Raw genomic sequence first — 25,204 nt, forward strand, 5'->3', positions numbered from 1 at the left:
GGGTAAAAAATTCAGAAATGAATTTTCAGAATAATATTTCATATTAAACTAACTCACTTCTAAAAGATATCTAAATTATATGTATGTTTAATCATAGTATATTCAGTATATAGTTACATTAGTTCGACGGATCGTTAACCTTGTAGGTCGGTTGGTCGTGGTTGTTGTTGTCACCTCTCGTAGTTTAGTGGTCAGAACATTGGTGCGTAAAGCCAAAGGTCCCGGGTTCGATTCCCGGCGGGGGTGTGACAACAGCAACAATTTTTCCCTCATTAATTTGAGGTAGCGTGTAGTGGGTAAAAAATTCAGAAATGAATTTTCAGAATAATATTTCATATTAAACTAACTCACTTCTAAAAGATATCTAAATTATATGTATGTTTAATCATAGTATATTCAGTATATAGTTACATTAGTTCGACGGATCGTTAACCTTGTAGGTCGGTTGGTCGTGGTTGTTGTTGTCACCTCTCGTAGTTTAGTGGTCAGAACATTGGTGCGTAAAGCCAAAGGTCCCGGGTTCGATTCCCGACGGGGGTGTGACAACAGCAACAATTTTTCCCTCATTAATTTGAGGTAGCGTGTAGTGGGTAAAAAAATTCAAAAATGAATTTTCAGATTAATATTTTATATTAGAAATTAGTTATGAATTTAAGGTGGAAATAGTACATGGAGATTGACGCTTCACAGTCCATCCTAATGAAGTTGCATCTGGAAATTTAGAGAAATTAGAAATTAATGATGAATTTAAGGTGGAAATGGTACATGGAGATTGACGCTTCAGAGTCCATCCTAATGAAGTTGCATCTGGAAATTTAGAGAAATTAGAAATTAATGATGAATTTAAGGTGGAAATGGTACATGGAGATTGACGCTTCACAGTCCATCCTAATGAAGTACCTAAGCGTACTTACCACTGTCGTGGGTATTAACAAAAGTGTATTAGTGCTAGTTCAGTGGACGAAAATTGTTAAAAGGACGCAGTTTAGGATAAGTAATGGCGTCATGCTGGGTCAGTGTAGGAACTACCCCGCTGCTGGCAGATAATAAGGCGGTTCCCGCCCTAGAAACGAATAATTACAACAACTACGTCCATACACACACACACAAACGTATTACCAACTATACCTACTACACTATACATAGCCACCTTTACATAATTGTATACATTGCGTTCGCCTTTACTTTATACTGTGCGTGGTCGCCGTAGGTGCACTTTAACATTGGGTGCAGTTCCGATTTCCGTTATGCGATTAACCACAATCGCATTATATATGGCCATATTTACCAAGGGCCCCCGATTCTGTCCAGTTGGAAGGACCGCGAGAAAATAGAGCTGGAACGTGTCGATATTTTGAGAACCGTGTGGAACCTCGGCCTCAAGAATTACAACGATGTGATATTGATTGAATTTTGAAGAAAAAGTCATACGTGTAGGCACAGTAGAGTGTTATACTGCAATTTATGTATTAGAACTTTTTCGCTACAAACAGTAGTCTAACCTAGATCTTCTGCCTTTCTTTATTCTTTTTCTGATTCTAATATGCCCCCTCGTCGTGCTCTCATTATAGTTATCGTTGAAAATCCTAAATAATATTATAAATACGAACGTAACTTTGTTTGTTTGTTTGCTACCATTTCACGGCTTAACCGATCATTATGAAATTTTGTACACACATTGTCAACGGTACAGAAAAGGACATAGGATATCTTTTATCTAGAAAAAGTACTATTTTTCGAGAAATAGAAAAGTTAATTTTATGTGGTCTAGTCAGAGACATATTAGAGGCAGACAGAAGAAGTAGACCTAGATTAGATTACTGTTCGCAAATAGTTAAGGATGTGGGTAGTTTTAGAGAAATGCGAAGATAAGGTTTGGATTGGACAGGGCAAAACAACAGAAATTCACCTATCCAGATAAAGGTTTCTGACAAAAGCACTTTAACTGGCAACTTTAGTTATAAAAATTTAAAAGTGTGAGCCTTGCGAGACCCAAAAATTAGAAGAAGTGGCCGATTTTAGGTATCTAAGAAGTCAGATAAGTCAGGACGGAAGAAGTAGTAGGGATATGAAGAAGAGGATAGCGCAGGGTCGACTCGCTTTCAATAAAAAGAAGTCACTTCCATGCTCGAGAATGGTTAATTTAGAAAATTCGAAAAAGGTTGTTAAAGGTGTATGTTTCGAGTGCGGCGCTGTATGAGTGCGAAATATGGACGGTGGGGGCAGCGGAAAGGAAAAGGTTAGAAGCGTTCGAAATGTGGTGTTACAGGCGAATGATGAGGATACCGTGGATATAGAAGGTTAGAAATGAAGAAGTATTAGAAAGAATAGGAGAACAGAGGACTCTATGGATGTCAATAAGAAATAGGCGACATAGGTTGGTAGGACACCTTCTCAGGCACGAAGGTCTAGTCAGAGACATATTAGAGGCAGAAATGGAAGTTAGGAGGGGTAGAGGTAAACCTAGATCAGATTAGTGTTCGAAAATAGTTAAGAAAATAGGTTGTTCTAGTTTTAGGGAAGTGCGAAAATTAGCTCAGGTTAGGAAAGAGTGGATTTGTGTGTCCAAACAGTCTTAGGACTGACGACCTTATGATGATGATGATGATGATGATGTGGTCGTCGATGATCTGTGACATGTATTTAGGACATCAACGCGAACGTTTTTAATGAATTCATTAAAATTTGAGAAAATCACTAGATATATTGGCTACAGTTTTTAGGACTGTAGGTAAAAAATAAATTTGATTAAGAAAATGTGTCTTCCTACACCTTTTTAATCTTTATTAATATCTGTTATTGGGAAAACAAGTATTAGTTTATTTTATTATTAGCTGTGTCCAAAAATTCAGCTTTTTTTAATGTATAATTTGAACTCGTGCCAATCTCTACCGAAGGACAATATCGTGGCGCGTTGGAAGGACCTCATTTCATTCGTACATTGTTGTTAAACATAAATTAACTATAAATCCTTTTAAAATGATGTCGAATGATTCTCAATGACTACTTCAGAAAGCGAAATCGTTTTGTGTTGAATATAATGTACTCGTTCAGATGTACCAAACGAGACGTGTAAATAAAATAGACGGATAAAAAGTGAGTCGGCACATTCGTTTTCACGAAAGTCAAAAACGGCGAGGCATTGTAAATCGTCGTATTGTACCTTGTGCAATTTAGAGTGATAATATTCAGTGATTTCTGAATTGACCAGTTAATTGGAAAACACTAATAACTAATAACAAGCGTGTATGGTGTAAACGAATGAAGATAAAGGAAAACAATCCTTTTTACGGAACAACTTTGGTTTCGTCGGTAATTTGTCGATACTGCCTCCACGGTGCTGATGAGAACAAATAAGTTCGACATCGTGATTCATGTCAAGTAGTTTCGAAAAATAACGTATTAACATATTAATGATAGCTGGAAGCTGCTTTTATCGGTGGTACTTATTACTTGAAATCATTTCCGCCATAATGATAACCCTGATAAACTTTAAATTTTTCAATTGTTTTATAATAATGTACACTTTGACGTATGTAAGCATGTGCAACCAATTATGCACGTCAAACAAAAATTAAATGGTTATTTCATTTTGAAAGAATGTATGCAATCAACTGTACACGCAGATAGAGACATTTAGACCCCTCCAAATTTTTCCAACTGTTTAATTCCATCTGCAATTGCGGATTTTTAATTGCAAAGCAGTGAATTATTTTGACCTGTGCATTTCTCAATAATTAGAAGTCAGTCAAATAATAAATTAAAATAATCCTTTTAGAAAAAACCGACGAGGGGTTATCGTTCAAAAGCGTTTTCCTAAATTTCACCGTGGGATCTGCAAAAGGCACTATTTTTTTACTGGTTTCTAGTTTAATGCTTTCCTTAATAATTAATAATTGTCTTTCAATTGAGTTCTACTAGTTGTTCTTGAGTGCAGAGTGTTTCTGTTTGTTTTAAGACATCTTCCGGAACATGTCAATGTTGTTTGCGAAAAGTTTGGCAAGTCGACGTAAATTTCTCCACGCATAATAATTAAATTTCAAAATTTTAATTAACTAAGGGTGGGAATCGTGAATTATTGTCATAGTCAGGCAGAGGTCTCCCATAATAACGACGAGCCCCTCGTTTTCGTTTTACTCGAAACTTTTAACTTTTCCACGACGGCCTTATGACGTAGCCGTCGTCATCTTCGTGGTGGTGGTGGCGGCGGTGGTGATGCTGACGATGGTGGCGCCGTTGCTCCGTTTCCAGGATAAGGAAACTCGTTGAAGCGGCAGTAATAACAAGCGTATCTTCTCTGAGAGGGAGTTGATACGACCTCCTACTGTTTCTGAACAGTTTTCAGCAGATATATATATATATATATGTATATATAACACCAGCAGCCGCACACTCTGTTGCTAACTTTTGCCATTTTGTGAAGTGAGAAACGATAAAATTAACTAGTTGTTCCAACGACCGAAGAGTCGTCCGCGACTCTGATAAGGGGTAATATGTTGCACACCCACCCTCACACGGAGCGGAAATGAACCAACTCGAGTGAGGTAATTTTCTCGCACTGCTTCGTTGGCCAAACGAAAAATGAAAAAGAAAACGAAGTCTGAACCACTGTAGGAGTTTCATTATCTTCAGCTGTCTTATAAACGATTTTGAAATTATTATTATTCAAGAATATACAAATATGTGCCTAACCGATATCGTCTAATCCAGGCTGTGGGGTTAGTTATGGATTAATATTGGGGAATTTATGGGATCTACACTATATGTTGCAAATGACAATGAAAGGGGATTTCTCTATATGTAGGTACTACATGACAGAAAGGGAACTGCTTTATTACCTTGGACAATGGAACTTTCCAGTGTAATCGTTATTAAGGCAGACATCGCCTTCCGAAACTGACCCAAATAATTAAATTGTGTTCTGTTCGTTTCAAGAAGTTAGAGATATGCCCCTTCCCTTTATTAGGATGCGCCGTAGCATAATTCCAAATTCAATCATATTTGTTTGCGTAGCTCATTTCTTCACCGATCATCGAGTGAGAACTAGACAAAAGTGTACAGTACTATTTGCAAAATTATTTAAACTGCCTCGTTAAAATTTAAGAATATGCTTTATTTAAAAGCATATTTAGCCAAAAATAGCAACAAGTGAATTAACTTAACGTTCTACACACCTATAAAACTTTTACTTTGTTTTCTATGGTTAATTTATATACAGTTTTGTTTTAAGAAATTGCTAAACATTTTCGTCTGGTACTGTACAGTTGTAGCCGATCTTCTAAGACCGCCCATCGAGAGCTCTGCTCGTTCAAACTTGTTCCAACTATTTCTGTCTTGGTCACGCCTAGTGTGTATTCTTTCTATCTTCGCGCAGATTTCTTCAAGGTTACAATTCTAACAAATTGAAATGGACTGTACATGTCGTTATTAAGAATGCGAATTTCGTATATTTATCTTTAAAATGATGATACGCGTATGTGTATATATTTATGTAGTTATTTCGTCCTGTCGTGTTTGTACTTCGAAGTATGGTGGCTCGTTTAAAAAAAGGGTGGACTTCGAGGAGGCCCATAAACGTTCCCGTGCCTGGCGCTATCGAAGCGGGAGATGTTAATTATAATAATTTCGAAGCTCTTGTTGTATCTGTTTGGAGAAGTCATCTCGCTTCGTTTGTGCCTCCACTGTTGATTATTTAATTCAAGTCTCGGTAATGAGAGAAACGAACTGAGAAAGATAATTACGACGGAAAATACGGTGCCGCGTTTGCAGTCGTCTCACTCCCTTTTTACCCCTTTCTCGAGTTATTCAGCCCCTTCTGTACAGACCCACGTCCTCCCCGCCCTCCTTCTCTTACCCGTCCAATGCTTCTCCTCCACGACATCGTCGTACTTTCTTAGCGATGTAATGCCAAAGGGAGCAACGGCTATTTAACGGTATTGGTCTTTGTTTTGTTTTAGTTTTAGTTCACAGAATTAATAGTTTTGCTAGTCGTCTAATTGTTATTTTGTCTGGGGTTTTTGAAATGCAATTTATTTCTTTTTGCTAGTCAAAAATTAAGGATGTAGCTATTTACCATACCGGTGACTATGAAGCTATTCACTAGTACCAAAACGTTGTATGAAACAGTGCTTTAAGTTATCAGTAAGAAAACCATCATTTTACTTTTAGTTATAATAAATGCCTATTTCCACAATAGTTTTCCACAGTATTAAACTTTAATGAACAGACCTAATAACCTAACCTACCCTAACCTTGCCAATCGAATAGTAACTACGAAGTGCACAGATTACCACTAATCGTCACACGTGCAATTGACCTGTCTGTGTAGCAGCTGTTACGAATGTCACGAGTAGGTATGAGTGTTTCGTCCCTTGACGCCTACAATAACAAAAGGCGATAAGATACACTGGCAAATGTTCTTAATCATTAACGGCTGGTTAAGTGGGGTACTTTTTTTTGAATATTGTTTACACCCCCTGAGTTGTAGCGCTATCACATGATGCACTTACACTGCCTCCATCAGATGTTACCTTTCAAAAAGAATCCCAAAGTATATTGATATTTTTATTTGATGTTTTAAGTTTGTAACACGAATGATCAAGCCTGTAATGTAGCTACTATGATGGAACAATTTCCTAATGAACTTTGTGATCCAGATACAGATAGATAAAATTTAAGGAAATTTCATTTTGGGTTTCCATTAGGTATTTAGTTATGAAATATATCATAATGGACTTTTCTTTTTATTTTCAATTGACTTTTTTCAGTAATATGAAAAGATAACGCGTTCTTCTTATTACAAAATAATGAAACCAAAAAACTGACTGCGTTTTTAATAAAATGGCACTGCCAAGGTCCTCGAGGGAATAAAACTGTGGAATACTTTATAGCTCATTTTTTCATATACTAAGTGAGAGTAGAGGTACTTCAACAGCCCTTGCGATAACGTTTTTGTTTGCTCATACACGTGTAAACACGTCTCACACATACATCTATATAGAAAAGTAAGGGAGGATGTGAACGCAAGTAAAAAAAAAAGGGAAAATGACAAGCGTAGCGTGCGTGCAGTTCGGGACTTTCCCTCGCCCTATCATGTCATCACATTTTCCTAATTGACGTTTTGTATAATTCGCACGACAGATCCATATAATTCAAATGTTCTTTCCGTGTTTGTTGTAACATTTCCGTTTCTTGCAGATCGAGTTACACGTCTACCAAAATAACGGTTTTTGTTTTACTGGAAAATGAAAAAAAAAAAACAACGTATTTGCATACATACAAGTTCTGTGTTGTTACATGCAAAAGAATAACAATTTTGTTAGATAATACACGTTACATTTTTAACCACATATACTTTTACAAAAATTAAACATTTAATCCAGAACCATCCTCCTGCAAGATGTCAAATCAAGTTAATAAAATAGTTTTCCACTTTATAATCTAATTTTATTACAGATTGTAACTAATAAGCTAAAAACAAAACAAAAACAATAAACAGACGTCCACTAACACTAAAATTAACATAAATTTCATTACTTCCTTCCAGCGCATGCATCAATGTTTTCATTTCTTACTTTCTTTTCCTTTTGTTTCCCTGTGTTCTTTAAACCCCTATTATATTCTGACGTTCCTCTAATTTCATCACAAATTCCCAGTACATACATTAATGTTTTATCCCTCCTTTTACATAATCTGCACCTCTGTTCTTCCTTTATCATCCAGTACTTACACTCTCTACTTTTTTTACTCCGAACCTTGCTATTACATCTATATCTTTTTCCCGATTAAAACATTCCGGTTTCCAATCTCCCTGCCAATGCTGTCATAGCACCCATCTTTCATAAATTCAACATATCTGGAGTTTCATTCAATGTTTCTCATATCCTTAGCCCTTATCATTTCTTTACCCCTTATCTTTACCATTTCTTCTACACACATTCCCATTCTATTCCACTTAATCACACTGAGATAAATGAAATAGTTGGATTTACTGTGTTGTGTTAATTTTCCATTTAACATTTCATGGTTGAGTCCTATTATAGTAGAAAAAGGACTAAACTAAGAGCCTTTAAATGGTAAATTAACACAGCATAGTAAATTCAAATATTTTAATTTTGCTTCAGTGCAGTTGCTCTTGATTCAGATTTAGTTCACTTAAAGTTTCCTCTCTTTCCAATTCCAAGGTCTTCTTTCACCATATTTCCTTTCTGATAACTTCCTCATTTAATTTTTATAACTTCAATTAGTACATTACCGCTCTTTTTATAGGTTCCTCAATTAATTTTGCACATTTTATTTTCCTCCTAATCGCATAATCCAAATTCAATACCCGTTTTATGTAGTTTTTACAAATTCTTTCCACTTGTTTTTGTATTTTCCACCCCCATATTTCCACTACATAAAAAACAACACTTTTAACTGTCGCATTGAACAAGCTTTTTCTCCCAGCCCAATTATTCTTACATAGCCTTCATCCCCTAATAAATACTTCCTAATATAATAAGGCGCTCAGTTGAGCATCTATATATGTATTTTATCACTATTGTTTTCCATCATTACCTTTTTTAATCCCCTTTATTGTTTCACTCTTCCATCTTATTTCCTTCTTTTCTTTTCCCTTCCTACCTTACTTCTCCAAATTATATAAATTTCGTTGTACTAATATTTACTTAATCCCTTTTCTTCCTAAATATCTTCCAAAAATTTTCATCATTTCGTTCAAAACCGCAGTTTTTTTTCCTTCCTAGTACTACCACTATCCCTCCCTCTTATTTCACTTATTTTATTCTAAATGTCACTTATATCTTAGAGTCTAAGTATTTGCCTAATTAAAAATAGATTAATCAATAAAAAATAAAGATTTTCTTAATCGCGAAACATACTGGCCACAACTCAGAAGAAAATTATCTAGTAAATTGATACAACAATATGATTTCGGTAGTTTCAGACGAATTGGAAGGGAATTACGGAGAGGTGGGACGTGGACGTAGGCGGGATGATCCTTCTCGTTATCATTTGTCCATAACGTGATTACATTTGTGTAGGATAAGTGATAGGGGATTAACGTTCTGAAGCATAATTGGTCATCAAGTAATCATATGTTGTCCCTGTTATAGTTTGTATGCTTTTATTCCAAAGTTTTTTTATTTTTGCTTTCGAAATGTTGATGTTGTAACCTTTTAGTTCTTGTGAGACTTCAAAGATTTTAGATGGGTGTTTTAATGAATCTTCCACGTTGTATAGCGTCGCACAAATTTTACAACCCTTGAACCAAAAAATGTTTAAACTGGATTTTCAATTTCGTCCACAAACCCATAAAGACGACGAAGCGAAGTTTTTGTTGAGACTTACTTTATTATTCTTTCTTAAATATGAACTAAAACCGTTCGAAAACCCTTTTAATTGTTTCAACAATTATGTGTAACGAGATATTAAAATAAACTTTTATGGAGAGTAATACGTTAGTGTAATTTCGAAGTTCGCGAGAGAACTCAGTCCGCATCCTATTCATGTGAACACTTTTGGTGTTACACTTCAAAAAAAAAAATTGTACTAATTTCACCTCCATAATAAAATGAGTGATTAGTCTCGAGTTTATGAACTTGTATAATGTAAACAGAAGAGCAAGAAGTAGCTGTTCGAAATGAGTTGCGAGTCGCTCCACTGGCGGCTCAAACAACTGGAAAATGAATTTCCTCGATGCTGCTGCTGTGTTGCTGTTAGATGCGCCGTGACGCCGCTGCCGTCGCTTCCGTCCGTCGGTGGCGTCATCGTCGTCGGCGACGGCGGCGTCGCCATCCATCTTAGTTAATTTAAGTGCGACCTGTTTATAGACAGATAGGTACTAACTGACGAGTGAGTAGTAGTACGTAATATTTTTCTTTCTCTCTCCTACGTACGCGCACTCCTACTTGTAGGAGAGAGTTGGAAAACTGATATAGATGAAACGCAAGCGTATGTGTGAGTAAATACATACATACGTATATACACGCGCGCCTTCTGTGTGCGATCAATCGCCCTGACTGACTAGAGTCAGTCTTGCAAGATACTGATAAGATTTATTATTCGACTCAGAACTAATGCCTTCCTAACCGCTTTTGCTGCTTGCTTCGCTTCTTAACCGAAGGTTTAAACAGACTACGACGTAACAAGTGTGTACAGTCTTGTCCAAAAAAATTTTGAACCACCCCAACGGCAGTTTGTCCAGAAATGCTGCAGAAAACATAAAATATTGCTTAATAATAACGGTGTGGATAAGAGAAGTTAGAAATGGAGATGCATCAGAATGAATTAGACAAGGAAGGGCGCTATGGATGTCAATGAAGAAACGGAGAGGTAGAATGGTAGGACGTCTTCTGAGTCATGAGTAGTTAGAAAGATACCGGGTAGAAGAAGGAAGTAGGAGTAGAAAGGGACTGTATTCGTAAATAGTTAAAGATGTGGTATGATCCGATCTTTGGGAAATGTGAAGATTGGCTCAGCATAGGAAGAAGTGGTGATGGTGTCCAACCAAACTTCGGTTGACCCTATGGTGATGATGGAATCAAAAAAGGTATCTGTAATAGAAGAGCCCCTTCATCAGGTTTTTTACCTTGTTATGAGAGGAAAGAGGACTCAGTACTTATGCAAAAGCTTCTAAGGAATCTGGATGGGTAGTGTATGAAGTATAAACATGGTCAGGCAACACTTGCATGGGCGTGGTGAGGGAGCAGCAATAAAGTCTCGATGGGTTACAGAGGGCAGCTGACAGACAAACTTCTTATTAGTTATTGTTAGTATGGGTCAGCTAATTGCTGCAAAAAACATGAAATATAATGGATATCAATGTGGGTAAAAGAAGTTAGAAATAGGGATGCATTAGAGTGAATAGGAGAAGGAAGGGGGCTGTAGATGTCAATGAGGAAAAGGAAGGAAAACGAGTAGAATGGTAGGACACCTTCCGAGCCATGAGTAGTTAGGTAGATACCTACTAGAACAAGAAAATAGGAGTAGAGAGGGACTGTATTAGCAGATAGTTAAAGATGTGGTATGATCCAACTTTTGGGAAATGCGAAAATTGGTTCAGGATAGGAATGAGTGATTGCCCTGTCCAACCAGACTTCGGTTGACCTTGTGGTGATGATGGCATTAAACAAGGCATCTGTAATAAAAGAGTCCCTCCACCAGGTTTCTTACCTTGTTATGATGGGGGAGAGGACTCAGTGCTTATGCAAAAGCTTCTAAGAAATCTGGAAGGGTAGTGTATGAAGTAATTCATGAACATGGTCCAGCAACACTTGCATGGGCGTAGTAAGGGAGCAGCAATGAAGCCTCGAAGGATTGCAGGGGGCAGCTGTGTGTAAGGCCGGTACAGACATGGAAGACTGGTGTAGGCGAAGAAACCATCACTTTACAGGAGATATTCTTGGTGCGAGAAAAGGCGCAATGCTTTCGGTGGCAATTACACAGTGGGCTACAGTGCAGGTGGTTAACCCTTTTTACATACTTCGTGAAGCATAAAGCTATCATTGGTGATAAGCGTGGAGTGGTCAGACACATTAGGGGGTCTGCATATTTAAGGTGAAGGTGCAAATGCAGAGTTGCGTCGAAATTACTCGGCTTAGCTAGGAGGCCGAAGAATGCTCGGTGGGAAGAAGACAAGACGAAACAGATATCATTCGGTTTACTCTGGTGTAACAGATGACCACTGGAATGCCCATATTGGTATCATGGCTACGGAGAGCGGAAGTCTTTCCCGTCAGTTAGCGTCAAGTTCGAGAGGGAATTTGATTGATAGCCGATATGATGAGTTAAGGGACGCTAGACCTTTTGCATAGTTGTCAACCATGAACATCTCAGGGTTTATATAGGCCCAAAACTGAAGATTATTGACCTCGTTAGTCCTCTAACAAATTCGGTGGCTTCCTGAGAAGACGTCAAGGAGTCTCCTACCGTCGTGGTAGATTATCCTATAAGGCATATTCTAGATATTAATACATATATATTTATAGTATAAACTCCATTAGTTGTAACTTAAAGCGGTTCGATATTCAGGCTTGATGGTCGTGGTCCAGCATTAACGGTAAGTCCACGGATGAACTTTTCGCTAGCTGCTGTGCTTGATATCGCCATGACATGAAACGTGACTAGAGGTTTAATCACAAACTCGATGTCCGCAAAATGCCAAAAATTTCGGTCAGGACTGTAGTTATTTAGAGGTTGAAAAAAACCGATTCCAATTCAGAGAAATCTTTTTCAGAAGATCATAAATACCAATAAATTGGAAAATAAATTAACTGTTATCCTTATATCGGCAACGTGGTAAGAAAAGCGTAAAAATGATAGAAACTTGCTGCGTCTATATTTAAGTCATTTTGTTATAAATACTATTTTGCGTTTGAATAAAATGCTGTATACTTCTCGAAATGAAATTGATTTTGTTTATGCATATTGTTTGCTTTCAAAAATATTGGTGATTTTCCCATTTAAGCATGTATTACTTAATTAACGACGTGTTACAGCGTAAAAAGATAATAAAATCAAAGGTTATCGTTCCACACCTTTCAAAGTTCTATTGGGTAATATGAACTCATTACCATCACGTATCCGTCTATCAGCTGTTTGAGGTTTTGGGAAAAGAGATCCGACCGTAAAGATATTATCGTATATGGAATTATCCACCTTGAAAAACCGATATGTTTAATTGATTTTAATAATCTAAAGAAGCTATCAAATTAGAAAACGTTGCCTTCCTTTTTAGACAGGTCTGTTTATAAAACCAATTGTATCAAATTACTGAAACCTTCTAGTATCATTTGTATCTAGATAAAGAGGCTGCATCCTATTTTTTTTTTATTATGTACTTGCAGTAGTTTCACTGTAATGACTTGTTAAATAAGTTTTTTTCGGATTTTATTACTTTATTGCAGGGTGTAGAACATGAACATTTTTTGTGTATGAAATACAGACCAATTTAATAGTATCGGGTTGTTCGGAAAGTCATTTCGTTTTTTCAGGACAGAGGATTTAATTGTATTCTTTTGCACCCAACTTCACATTTAAGCCGTATAATTTTTATATGCTTTGAGAGCTCATATAGCAAGGCTTGTGTGTGAAAAATTCCAATTAATTCTACGCAGTAGTTTTTGGTTGGTGCCCTTTTAAATATGGAGAGCGATAAGCAGCATTTTCGACATATCTTACTGTTTTACTACAGAAAGGGTAAAAATGCTGTTCAAGCCAGAAAGAAATTGACTGATGTGTATGGAGAAGGTGTGTTGACAGTACGCCAGTGCCAGAACTGGTTCGCTAAATTTCGATCCGGCAATTTTGATGTCGAAGATGCACCACGTTCGGGAAGGCCGGTTGAAGCTGATAAAGACGCGATAAAGGCATTAGTTGATGTGAACCGGCGAATAACAACACGTGAGATCGGATTGAGGTTAAATTTATCAAATTCAACAGTTTATGACCACTTGAAAGGCCTGGGATTATCCTCGAAGCTCGATGTATGGGTTCCCCATGTTCTCACAGAGAGAAATCTGTGTCGCCGCATTGACGTCTGCGATTCGCTTCTCAAACGTCACGAAAATGATCCGTTTTTGAAGCGCATCATCACTGGGGACGAAAAATGGGTTGTATACAACAACGTCAAACGCAAGAGGTCATGGAGCAAAAAAGATGAACCGGCTCAAACCATTTCCAAAGCCGATATTCACCAAAAAAAGGTGATGCTGTCTGTTTGGTGGGATTTTAAAGGAATCGTTTTTTTTTAGCTTTTACCGGATAACACAACGATTAATTCGGAAGTCTACTGTCATCAGCTGGACAAACTGAATGATGCACTTCAACAGAAAAGGTCAGAACTAATCAACAGGAAAGGTGTAGTGTTTCACCAAGACAACGCGAGACCTCACACAAGTTTGGTCACTCGCCAAAAGCTTTTACAGCTTGAATGGGATACAATGCTACACCCACCATATTCTCCAGACCTGGCACCATCGGATTATTATTTGTTCCGGTCACTCCAAAATTTTTTAGACGGTAAAACCTTCACCTCAAATGAGGAGGTCAAAAACCTCCTCGATCAGTTTTTTGCCAGCAAAGACCAAAAATTTTATGAGCGTGGAATTATGCTACTACCAGAAAGATGGCAAAAGGTGTTGGACCAGAACGGTCAATGTATAATTTAATAAAGTATTTGTTTATTATACGAAAACTGTCTTTCATTTCCACAAAAAAAAACGAAATGACTTTCCGAACAACCCTATAGCTACTGCGGCTGACATCCTTAGTGGAAGTGCTGCGTTGACAACGTGAAAGTAGATTATATCTCGAAGTCTCCGCAGCGATTGGGTTTCATTCTACTTCTTCTATTACTTCATTCCACTATGGATTCCGGCCGTGAAAGCCTTTGTTCTTACAGATCAATTTAATCTTAGTAAAACATTCTCGTGTTCTTTGATTATTACTTTAAGAGTTCGACCACTTTGTCCTATGTACAAAGCATCATGCTCTTTACAATTTCGTTGGTGTATTTCTGTTCAGTTTTCAATTTTCCATAAAAGTGTCGGAAAAGACGTGTGCGCGTGTGGTACGGTATTGTGTAACCATATAATTTACCCCCTTAAATGGGGCAGACGAGCCATTGCTCACGTCATGGTTGGTTTAACCGAGAACAGCGGTAGTTGGCAACAGTGCCGATAAAACGCAATGTCCATAAATCAAAATATAAATCATGTAAAGGTACACGCATTATCAGGCCTGCTCAGCTACGTTTCGGGGGCGACTGAGGATGGATGGATATGGGTGGGTGAGTGGGTGGTTGACTGGAAGTGTACATGTACATATATGGATGTGTATATGGGTGGACCGCGACGTTTGAGGGTGCGAACAGCGGATATATTGTATGGGGCGTGGAATTACACTTCGACTTCAGTAAGTTGAGATTAGAATGATAAATGACTTTACAAAGTATCAGCATCGTCTATACAAGCTTCTTTCCATACGATTGTTGGAAATATAGATACCTACATAAATAAGCAAATTGTTCGTATAAAAAAAAAAATACAAAGTGGAAGATCAAAACTTTTGCGTAATACATTCCAAGATGGTGGTGCTAGTGGCCGGGAAGTCTCTCCGACTTACATTCTTGTACAAAGCTGGAGGATAGGGTGGAAGGCACTCTTTATACTCTATTTAGGAATCATAGGTATATGTGTTAATTTCAGTTTTTATTTGTGTATTTTTTGTTGCAGAATTAATGGGTTTCCCCAAATCGGCAATGTTTTCGCTCTGCATTTCTGTACGTCTTGTTGGTAAGTAATTTATTGATTTAAACAAGCGTTGTATTTTATTATCGATCGATTTCGTCAACTGGAACAACAAAATATGGTCATGTCAGGTCAAAAATGAGCTCTAATTCCCTAGGAATTGTACTTTGAATTTGTTTTGTGAATGTTTACACGATATTGTTGATTGAGTGATGAAGAGTGGCCCCCAGGTGTCACTACCTGCACTTAAAATGATAGATGTGTTGTGCGTACTCTTAAAAATTCATCCTTTTTTGTGTTGTTTTTCGTAAAAATGATGAACGATGATTCCCGTACTTGTCGAACACACTTCCATACGAGTGATAATCAGGTCGATGAACGAATCATTCCGAAATATGGCAGTGTTCTGATCGCATGAATAAATCCATGTATTTGTACGTCATGTCGGTCGTCAGTTTGTGGCACAAGCAGCAGGCTGACAACAAAACAAATGAATGTTTATTAAAGCGAAAATGGACGATGTGTGGCAAATGAACGGTTGTGACCGACCCGACGCAAAGAGAGACGCCATCGTCAGCCAGTTTGCCGGTTGTTTTTCATATTAGCGATGATACGTCGACACGGATCGCTAGGCCATGAAATTATCGAAAATTCAAACAAAATTAACCGCAGAAGTTATTAATCAAATGGAGGAAAATTATGGGAAATTAATGCCCAACTAAAATATACATATGCATAGTGTATTGCGTTAAAGAGATAGGCTATTGATATTCATTTGGTGTTTTCGACACAAATGAATAGAAAACCCAAATAAAAGATCTGACGCAGGATTTTTACTATGAAATTTTCTGTCCCATCAACGCAATATAAAAAGTTGTAAAAAAATCGGTTATCTGTAAAGTCGGTTTACTGACGATAGTTGAACGTGACAACGTCATAAGAAAATACTGATGGAATGGTTTCATTTTTCAGAAGAAAATTTTAATTTTATTTGTTTGATAGATATTTTGTATGGATATAGAGAAGGAGGTAAATGGAAATGTATTAATGTAGAGCAGCTGTCCACGCGGACGCATCGCTCACTCAAGTAGGAGAGAGACAGATGTCGAACGCAGCCGAACGCGGAGGCCGATTGTGCCTCTTTGTCGCTCGTTCCGCGCTCTCGCTTGCACTTCAAGCCTTAAATGGAACGCCTCAGAGCGAGGTAACGCCGCATGAGTCATGTTTTTTCGTGCGTGCAGCCGGCTCCATCGAATTATAAGACGTCACGTCAAAAAGCAAAAGGATTTCGCAGCCAGTTGGCGAAGTGGTGCTGTCCTTTCATCTCCGATACTGGATATGGCAGTTGGCAGTCCACAACCGATGAGAGTCTTTAGATCCGAATCAATCCGCTGTAAAAAAACATTAAAATGATAGGAACCTTGTCTTTTTTGTAGTACACTCAGTAGTTTTACAAATAAAAACGGGCGAATGTTTTTGGCGCACATTTCCGGGAATATTTCTGGAGATAGACAGTGTATCATAGTGATAACTATTTGTCTTTTGACATGGGTGTCTTGACCTAAACGATAAGAGTGTGGGATGCCCCTGTTCTACCCCTAATACAGTCAATTTTCATATATGAAAAGAAACTTTTTGCTAAAACAATTTCATCAAATATGAATGCAACTTAATTTCATTTCTAAATATTAAACTCGAAAAACATCACTATTCGGATAATGATTCTGGAAAAACGGTAAGAAAGGTGCGTGAAATGCCTTAAAGACGATCAGATTAGCTTTTAAAAGACAAGGTTTTTTTCGAATTTTATTAAGCTATCTAGAATATATTAACAATCGAAACCTGCAAACAAGCCGTGACCTATAAAATTTCTAATGACAGGATGGAACCAACTAAAGGAATCCTAATTTCGTCATCGTATGTTAGTTGGAAGTAAAAAATTGGATCGGTTTAAGTGTCTGAGTTCGATATTCTCGTATGTACCTATAGGTGTTTCAATCTTATCTATCAATATAAAGATAGATGACGAAAAATTAGAAGTAGCCCATTTTAGGTATCTAGGAAGTCAGATAAGTCAGGACGGAAGGAGTAGTAGAGACATAAAGCAAATAATAGTGCAGGGTTGAGTCGCCTTCAATAAAAAGGTTCACTTCTATGCTCGCGAACGGTTATTTTAGAAATTCGAAAAAGATTGTTTAAGGTGTATGTTTGGAGCGCGGCGGTGTACGGGTGTGGAATATGGAAAGAGTGGAGGTGCGTGTCCAACCAGTCTTTAGGACTGACGATCTTATGATAATGAGATATTTGGCAGTATTTCTAAATTCTGGACTTGTTGAATTATATTGTAAAATTCAAAACGCATTCAAAGGTGTAAACAATTTTGTTCTGTCATACAATTAACGAAATAAATAATAGGTACCTATGTACAAAATTAGAAAAAGGGTCCGATATATCCACTTATAATTTTAATTTAGATTTGGATATATGAGAGATATTCACAATAGTTTATTCTCATGTCAGTAAAATCGCTTGTACCAAAGTATCAATAAGTAGATGTCATCCGGTTTTGTGGGGTTATACAATTAAGACAGAACTCTCGACACAACAGCTCCGTGAAGTATCCGATTAGTTCTGCGAGTCTCTGACGTGATGAAGTGGGTAGTTTAACAATAGAGGCGACAAAAGTGAATCCTGCGATTTAAATAACGCCGGGGACGGAAATGTCCCCGATACCATTAATATTCTCCTTAATTTTGACGCTTGTTAAACATGCAGTTGGGACACAGTTTATTGTATCAACGAACAATAAAATGAAACCTTCTATTTTTTTAACGAATTAATTCAACTGCAAAATTAATGTTTTCATTTAAATAATAAATACATCATATATTACAGTGACACAATAATTTCAATTAATAAACCCGACCAGCAAGGCTGGTTGAGTTGAGCTTGTTTATGATTTCTTTAAGTTGAGATGCAGATTCTTTTGAGCAATAATATGTCGTTGCCCATGTAGTTTCCTTTGATATTCATACCTTTTTTTAGACCAGTTAACATATGTTTCATGATACTTTGAAGAACAGTTATAAAAATATTGAGGATAAAGGGTAGCCCTGTCTTACATCTATCAACCGCTATTTATTTCCCGACCTTTTCTATCCAATTTTACTCAACTTACGCTTTTCTTGTAGATGTCAATTGTCTTCCGTGGTGCGTGTTGGCATTCTTGTAGATCTTTCCATATTGAGAAGAGCAATGTAGATTATAGCTATTAGAATTATCTCCTACATAACAGTTTTAATATTGTTGATATACTGAATAGCTTTCGTCTAAATCAATTCTCATCATCAGCTAACAGTTTTTATTCTGTTCTTCCTCGAGGAGGGGAAATCTTCAAAAGACACCCACTGGAAGGAAGTAGTATCGGATTCGCCGAAGCGTTTACCTACTAAAACCCCTCCTCGAGTAGGGAGATCAAACCGTAGGTTTTACATTCCAGGAAAGGTACTGTGGAAAATGTTGGGAACGGGAAGGGGATTGAATGTTCGAGAAGAATAATTATTTTGGGGGGAGAAGTGAATCAAATGGAAATCGGTGGCCTACCTCGGATGAGTTGAGTGGGTACTCGCGCTAAAAAGCGAAACTAAAATTGAACTGGTGGGCGGCAGCTCAGAATAGAAGGTGGCAGAGCCTTCTGAAAGGGTAGTTAGCTTTAGAGGCGAAATCAGAAACTGTCGAAATGGACGGGCTTGAGTGACTTGGCACTGAGGTCCCAAGATTTGACGAGAATCTGATTGTAGCCTCGGGGAGCGAAGCTAGATCACTTTCTTTCAAAATTTGGACGTATCAGGTGTAGTCAAGTGCGGAACGAAGAAACTTCATGTAAGTGTCCTGGACGATTTAAAGGTGGTGCAGATGGACGCAGCCTCAGATAGGAATGATGTAGGAGCAGATGGTTATGATGATTACGTTTAACCCGCGTATTTTGGTTTGATGAGAGATCGAGTTGTTTTGGAAAAAGAGCTTGAGGGAGATGAAAGCCCCTAGAGTCTTTGAATGTATGGCTAGGATGTGCTTTCGCCAAGTGAGTGTGTCGAAGATACGCCAAGGTATGTTACGGAGTGGTTCCATTTGATTAGGTCTGTTAACAGTAAAAAAAAACTTTTGGGTGTTTCATTCCCACCAGCCAGTAATGCTGGTGGGCGGGCAATCCCTCCGGACTATGCCGGAAGGTAGGGCGGAAGGCCCTCTTCAGCCTGCTTTCAGGAATCGTTGGAATGGGTGGGTGGTGGTTCGGGTGAGAAAGATGAGACGGACGAAATGAAGACAGAAGAGAATGAAAGATTATTTATCTGTGGAATATTACTGCCCCAGCATTTGCTTAAGTGATCCAAGGAAACCATAGAAAAACTTGGACTAAGGCAGACGGACCCGGAATCGAACCAGCGTCCTCCCGAATGCTAAGCAATGGTCTAGACCTCTAGGCCATGCCGCTCAGTCAAAAACTACCACCTATATAAGCAACATCATTTTGTGGTGGGGATATTATTCTGTTTATTCACCAATCGTGCTACGTATCAATGTGCGATTGCGCAGCATTTCGTGACCGGTAACAAAGTAGAGCTAGGGAAAGGCCACACCATAAGCGATCGTAATTAAGATAACATTACTGTTAAAGAAATAAAATCATTACATATCAGGATAATCTGAAAGCTTTCAGATCAGATATTATTTCAAGATTAATACAAAGTTGCATATAAGTACCAAGTCGGTAAAAGAAGAGAAAAATTAAATTCAGGCGCCCGTCTATTGACGGCAACTTTATGGTAGCGACAGCTGAAAAAATGTGGTAGAAATCTAGTCGGAACCAGGTCGTGTTTAATTACGTTAGCGATGAGTACTTGACAATTTATCTGTATGTATGTATGCGTGTGTGTGTGTGTGTGTATGTATAATGGACGGCGGTGAACAGGCAATGAACAGGCAACTCGCCGTAAAAGTGTAGACGTTCATCTGTTATCAATTACACCTTCCATTGCCTTCTTTATTTAACTCGATCGGATATTTGGAAGTTAATGACGTGGACCATCAACGGAAACACAACAAGTGCGTGCGTGAATACTCATGCGTCATATTACGTATATCGTATTAGATATATCACTTCATTTCTTCCCCTTATCATTTTTCTTTGGGGTCATCTGTATTCGATTAGTTCTAGTATGGTATATTGATTGATTGTGCCAGTACTACGTATTGAAAACCTAATAAGTTAAAACTAATCATATCAAAGTACAGAAGATCCATTTTTAAGTTGAATATTTTAAAGTTAAGATTGATTGAATTTTTGGATACTTAAGTATTTGATTACATCGAAGACGCAATCAACACCATTAAATACAGTACAACTGTAGGGGTAGATATAGAGGGGCAAAAGATTAGTATGCTTAGATTTTCAGATTATATAACAGTAGTAGCGTCTAGCAAGGTGGAGTTAGAGGTGGCTTTAAATAAAATGGAAGCGGTTTTGACAAAACAGTATTGTATGAAAATAAATAAAAGTAAAACAAAAATACTGGTATGCAAGGGAAGAAAAAGTAGGGAAAGATCGAATATAAAGATAGGAGACCAAAAATTAGAAGAAGTGGCTGAGTTTAGGTATCTAGAAAGTCAGATAAGTCAAGACGGAAGGAGTAGTGGGGATATAAAGCAGAGGATAGCGCAGGGTAGTGTCGCATTCAATAAAAAGAAGTCACTTCTATGCTTGAAAACGGTTTCTTTTCTTTAATGAATATTTAAGTATTTTAACATGAAAAGCTCTGACTCCTAGTGTGCACTGAGCGTTTGCTACAAATTTTTTTGTGAAAATACCAATGTCTTTACGTCTTCGAGTTCAAAGAATTGAAGTTTAAACTAGAGTATATATATTATTACAAATTCGCAAATTTCTGCCGGTTGGACATATAGTAATATAGAAACGGTCAGAAGTTTACAAAGTGTCAGAAGTCCTTTACAATAGATACTTCACCATAATAGGGTGTGAAATACATCGAAAACATGCGTAGCTTATCAGAGGACAATGGAAACACTCGTGGTAGCAGCCACTGTGAATGGCTTACAAGGTGTTGACTAAACACATAATTTCCTATAATTTATTATCGAGTCTGTCGTCATGTCAGCGGCTAGTAGCCCTTTTACGCTTGTTCCGCCGATCCGGGCCATATAAAAGGACCCTGTAGAAAACATACACACGACACATACAAACCGAAAGACAGCTGCTAAAAGTACCGTTTGAATCACGGCAGCTCATTGTTAAGCGTCTTTAGTAAATGGCTGATGCCATAGGTATAGGTGGATATTATTAGGTGACGGACTATTATAATGTATGTTGAGTATTGTGCATATTGTTGCTACCGATGTTGAACGTCTAAAAAAGATCATTAATTACCTTCTACGATCGTTTTGCCATTTACAAAGTATCCTCTTTGTCGTTCTTAAATCACAATAAATGTCTTTACTCTACAATAGATTTGTTTTATAATTGTTTGGAAGAAAATCATTTTTCTTTTTAAATTTATGAAAGAGATGTTTAGTTCATCATAAGCAAACCTTTATTATCTACGGTCTAGACAAAAAAAAAACTTTGGGTGTTTCATTCCCACCAGCCAGTAATGCTGGTGGGCGGGCAGTCCCTCCGGACTATGTCGGAAGGTAGGACGGAAGGCCCTCTTCAGCCTGCTTTCAGGAATCGTGGGAATGGGTGGGTGGCGGTTCGGGTGAGAAAGTTGAGACGGATGAAATGAAGACAGAAGAGAATGAAAGATTGTCTGTGGAATATTACTGCCTCAGCATTTGCCTAAGTGATCCAAGGAAACCACAGAAAAACTTGGACCAAGGCAGACGGACCCGGAATCGAAACAGCGTCCTCCCGAATGCTAAACAATGGTCTAGACCTCTAGGCCATGCCGCTCGGTACGGTCTAGACCCTTTCCGGCTTAGTCAGGCAGCTAGACTTATACGGGCGGGGCCCTGATTAGGTTGCGTAATTGGCCCTGATCGAGATTTAAACCGGATTAGAAAACTAAAGCCTTAAAGCATTTAGGTCAAATCAGGCAACCGGACTTGGTCCTGATAGAGCTACTCTGTAGAATCCTGATTAGGTTATATCATTTGATCCTGACCAAGTGATTTGGACTGTATAAGAAATGCAACGCCTGAAAACATTTGGGCCTAATCAGGGCTTAATCAAGTAGATTTAACGATATGTGTTTTTTTTTTGCTTCGGGGGTTACTGGCATTCCTCAGCGGATAATTATGGTTTAATCTTCTCAAACGGTTGTTAGAAGGGTCTAGAGCAGTGACGGTAAACCCAAATGATGTTGCGGGTCAGTTTGGAAATAAATCATAACTCAGCGAGCCGCAATTAAAAGTACCGAGCGACATGGCCTAGAGGTTTATTCCATTGCTTATCATTCGGGAGGGCGCTGGTTCGAGTTGCTAGAGAGTCTACTCGACGTTTTACTTGATCGTAATCTATTCATGGAGTACTATTCTCACTTTTGGGTGTTTCAGCCTCCTTTGAGGAATCGTGGGTATGGGTGATGAGTAGTGGTTGTGGTGATAATTGAGACGGACGAAATGAAGACAGAAGACAGTGAAAGATTATCTATAGAATATTACCGACTCAGCATTTGCCTAAATGATCTAAGGAAATCACTGAACCAGGACAGATAGACCCGCAAACGAAATGGTCTAAATCTCTAGGCCATACCTCTTCGTTCATGGGGTAATATTCGACAATATTTATAGGTCCATGTGAGACCTATAATCGATAAGTGCTTGCCATGATCATAACGTCGTCAGTCCGAAGACTGGACTAATTTTCGCACTTCCATAAAACTTCCCACATCCTTTACTATTTCCGAACAGTGTCAGAATATATGGTATCCTCATTATTCACCCGCAACATCACTTTTCAAATACTTGTAACCTTCTTTCCCTCTGCGCCCACCAACTGCGTTTCGCACCCGTGCAGCATCCTGCTCCAGTCACACCTTTAAGAATCTTTTTCGAATTCCTAAATTAACCATTCGCGATCAGATATGTGACTTCTTTTTTGTTAAAAGCGACTCGACCCTACGCTATCCTCTCTGTTTTATATCTCTATTAGGTACTCCTTCCGTCCTCAACGACCTGATTTCCTAAATATCGAAAATCAGCGACCATTATAAAATTTTTGCAAAATATTGATGAGCTCAAGGGACAAAAGCGTTAAAACCACTCTGAACAAATTTGTGTTCATGGTACATCGCTGCTGATGCCATTTTAAAGAGCAAACATAAAACATATTTCTACTGGTCTTCTTGAATTAATTTCATTAATATCATCTATTGAAATTGAAATTCTTGATGTGTTTATTTGCGAAATCAATCGCCTTATACATACATTCATTGACTTTTTGGCAAGCAATTGAATATCGCGCCTCGCTATTGTTGTACCATGTACCATACATAACGTGGGTACTTAATACCAAATGAAAAATTAAATCGGATGATAAATGGTCCGGAAGAGAGCCCGTTCGGTAGTTTGTAAATGAACTGTGAAACTTAGAGAGGTAAACAAACCAACCGAATTGGTGGTTGGTTACCTAATCGAATTAAGAATTGTCCTGAACATACCGCTTTGAGCTAACATTGACGTATGTTTGTATAATTAAAGTTGACGCAGCTTTCAAGGGAAGCACTATTGATGGTACGTTTCGATTTGTTATCGCGATTTTACAGTTCTTTCGCTAAACCAATAGACTGAAATTCAACAGGTAGTATTTTCTATACGAGTATTTCAGCTCTCTACGAGAGATGGTATCTAATAAAATAGTACTGTTTCACGGAAATTATTGCTATTGGATATTATTTATCTTGCGAAAGAGCTTTTGAAGGTTTACTGTGACAGAAAAATTTCTAATAAAACAGATACAAAACTCTCAAAGAATCATCATCATAAGGTTGTCATTTTCAGTCCTAAGACTGGTTAGACGCACACCTCCACTCCTTCCTATCTTGAGCTAATCTTCGCAATTATCTAAAATTAGAATATTGCTATTTGCAAATACTAATCTAATCTATGTCTCCTCTTAACTCATGTTTCTACCTCTAATATGTCTGACTATACCTTCATCCTACCAACATATCTCTCCTATTTCTTATTGACATCCAAAGAATCCTCTGTTCTCCTATTCTTTCTAATACCTCTTCATTTCTAACCTTCTCTATCTACGGTATCCTCATCATTCGCTTGTAACACCATATTTCGAACGCTTCTTTTCTGGTAAAGGTCTAGATCAGGAATGGCGAACCAATGGCACGCGTGCCATTAGTGGCACGCTACACAATATTTTTGGCACGTCACTGTTGTTTCTGTGATTGATTCTTTGATCAAAGAATTTTCAGTTCAGAGAATTATCGGAAACACTCAAGTTTTATTTTCATTATTTTCCCAATAATCACAGATAAATACGTACGTAAAGGTTCGCCATCCCTGGTCTAGATGGTCTAATGAGGAGGTCTCCCCCACCACTGCACCATAAAAAGTTCGTGACGGTCTCACCCCCATAAAAAGTTAAGGCGGTTCAAAGTTAATAAATATACCAATTTTTATACATTTCTAGGCATGTAAATATTTATATAACAATATTCAAAGGTAAAACTAATGAAAAATACATAAAAATATTGAGAAAGTTATATAAAACATTATTTAAATATCTTTATCAATAGGGTAGGTTAGGTTAGGTATTCGGGTTTTGTTCAACTGACCACCCTCTTTCGATCCCCCACCTCCACTCGCTTGAAAATAATTTTTGTTTTGAATTTTATTTGAATTATATTGTATGAAAATTGTCAAAATAATCAACTTTCAACCCCCATAACTTTTAATGGGGTTTTACTCAGGTGACCACC

General features: G+C 37.8%; 1 protein-coding gene across 2 annotated transcripts in view; it reads left to right on the plus strand.

Moving 5' to 3' along the window:
* The window catches only part of LOC108735059 (paired box protein Pax-6-like), a 214,492-nt gene that overhangs the window by 57,383 nt on the left and 131,905 nt on the right, over window positions 1-25,204 (plus strand). For both annotated transcript variants that reach the window (XM_025979263.1, XM_025979265.1), the window contains exon 3: window positions 15,237-15,296. In XM_025979263.1, coding sequence (XP_025835048.1) covers window positions 15,242-15,296 — 55 coding nt within the window. In that variant the 5' untranslated portion in view covers window positions 15,237-15,241. The remainder of the gene's footprint in view (window positions 1-15,236; window positions 15,297-25,204) is intronic.

The sequence above is a fragment of the Agrilus planipennis genome, unplaced genomic scaffold (assembly GCF_000699045.2).
Source record: "Agrilus planipennis isolate EAB-ADULT unplaced genomic scaffold, Apla_2.0 scaffold20, whole genome shotgun sequence".
NCBI lineage: Eukaryota > Metazoa > Arthropoda > Insecta > Coleoptera > Buprestidae > Agrilus > Agrilus planipennis.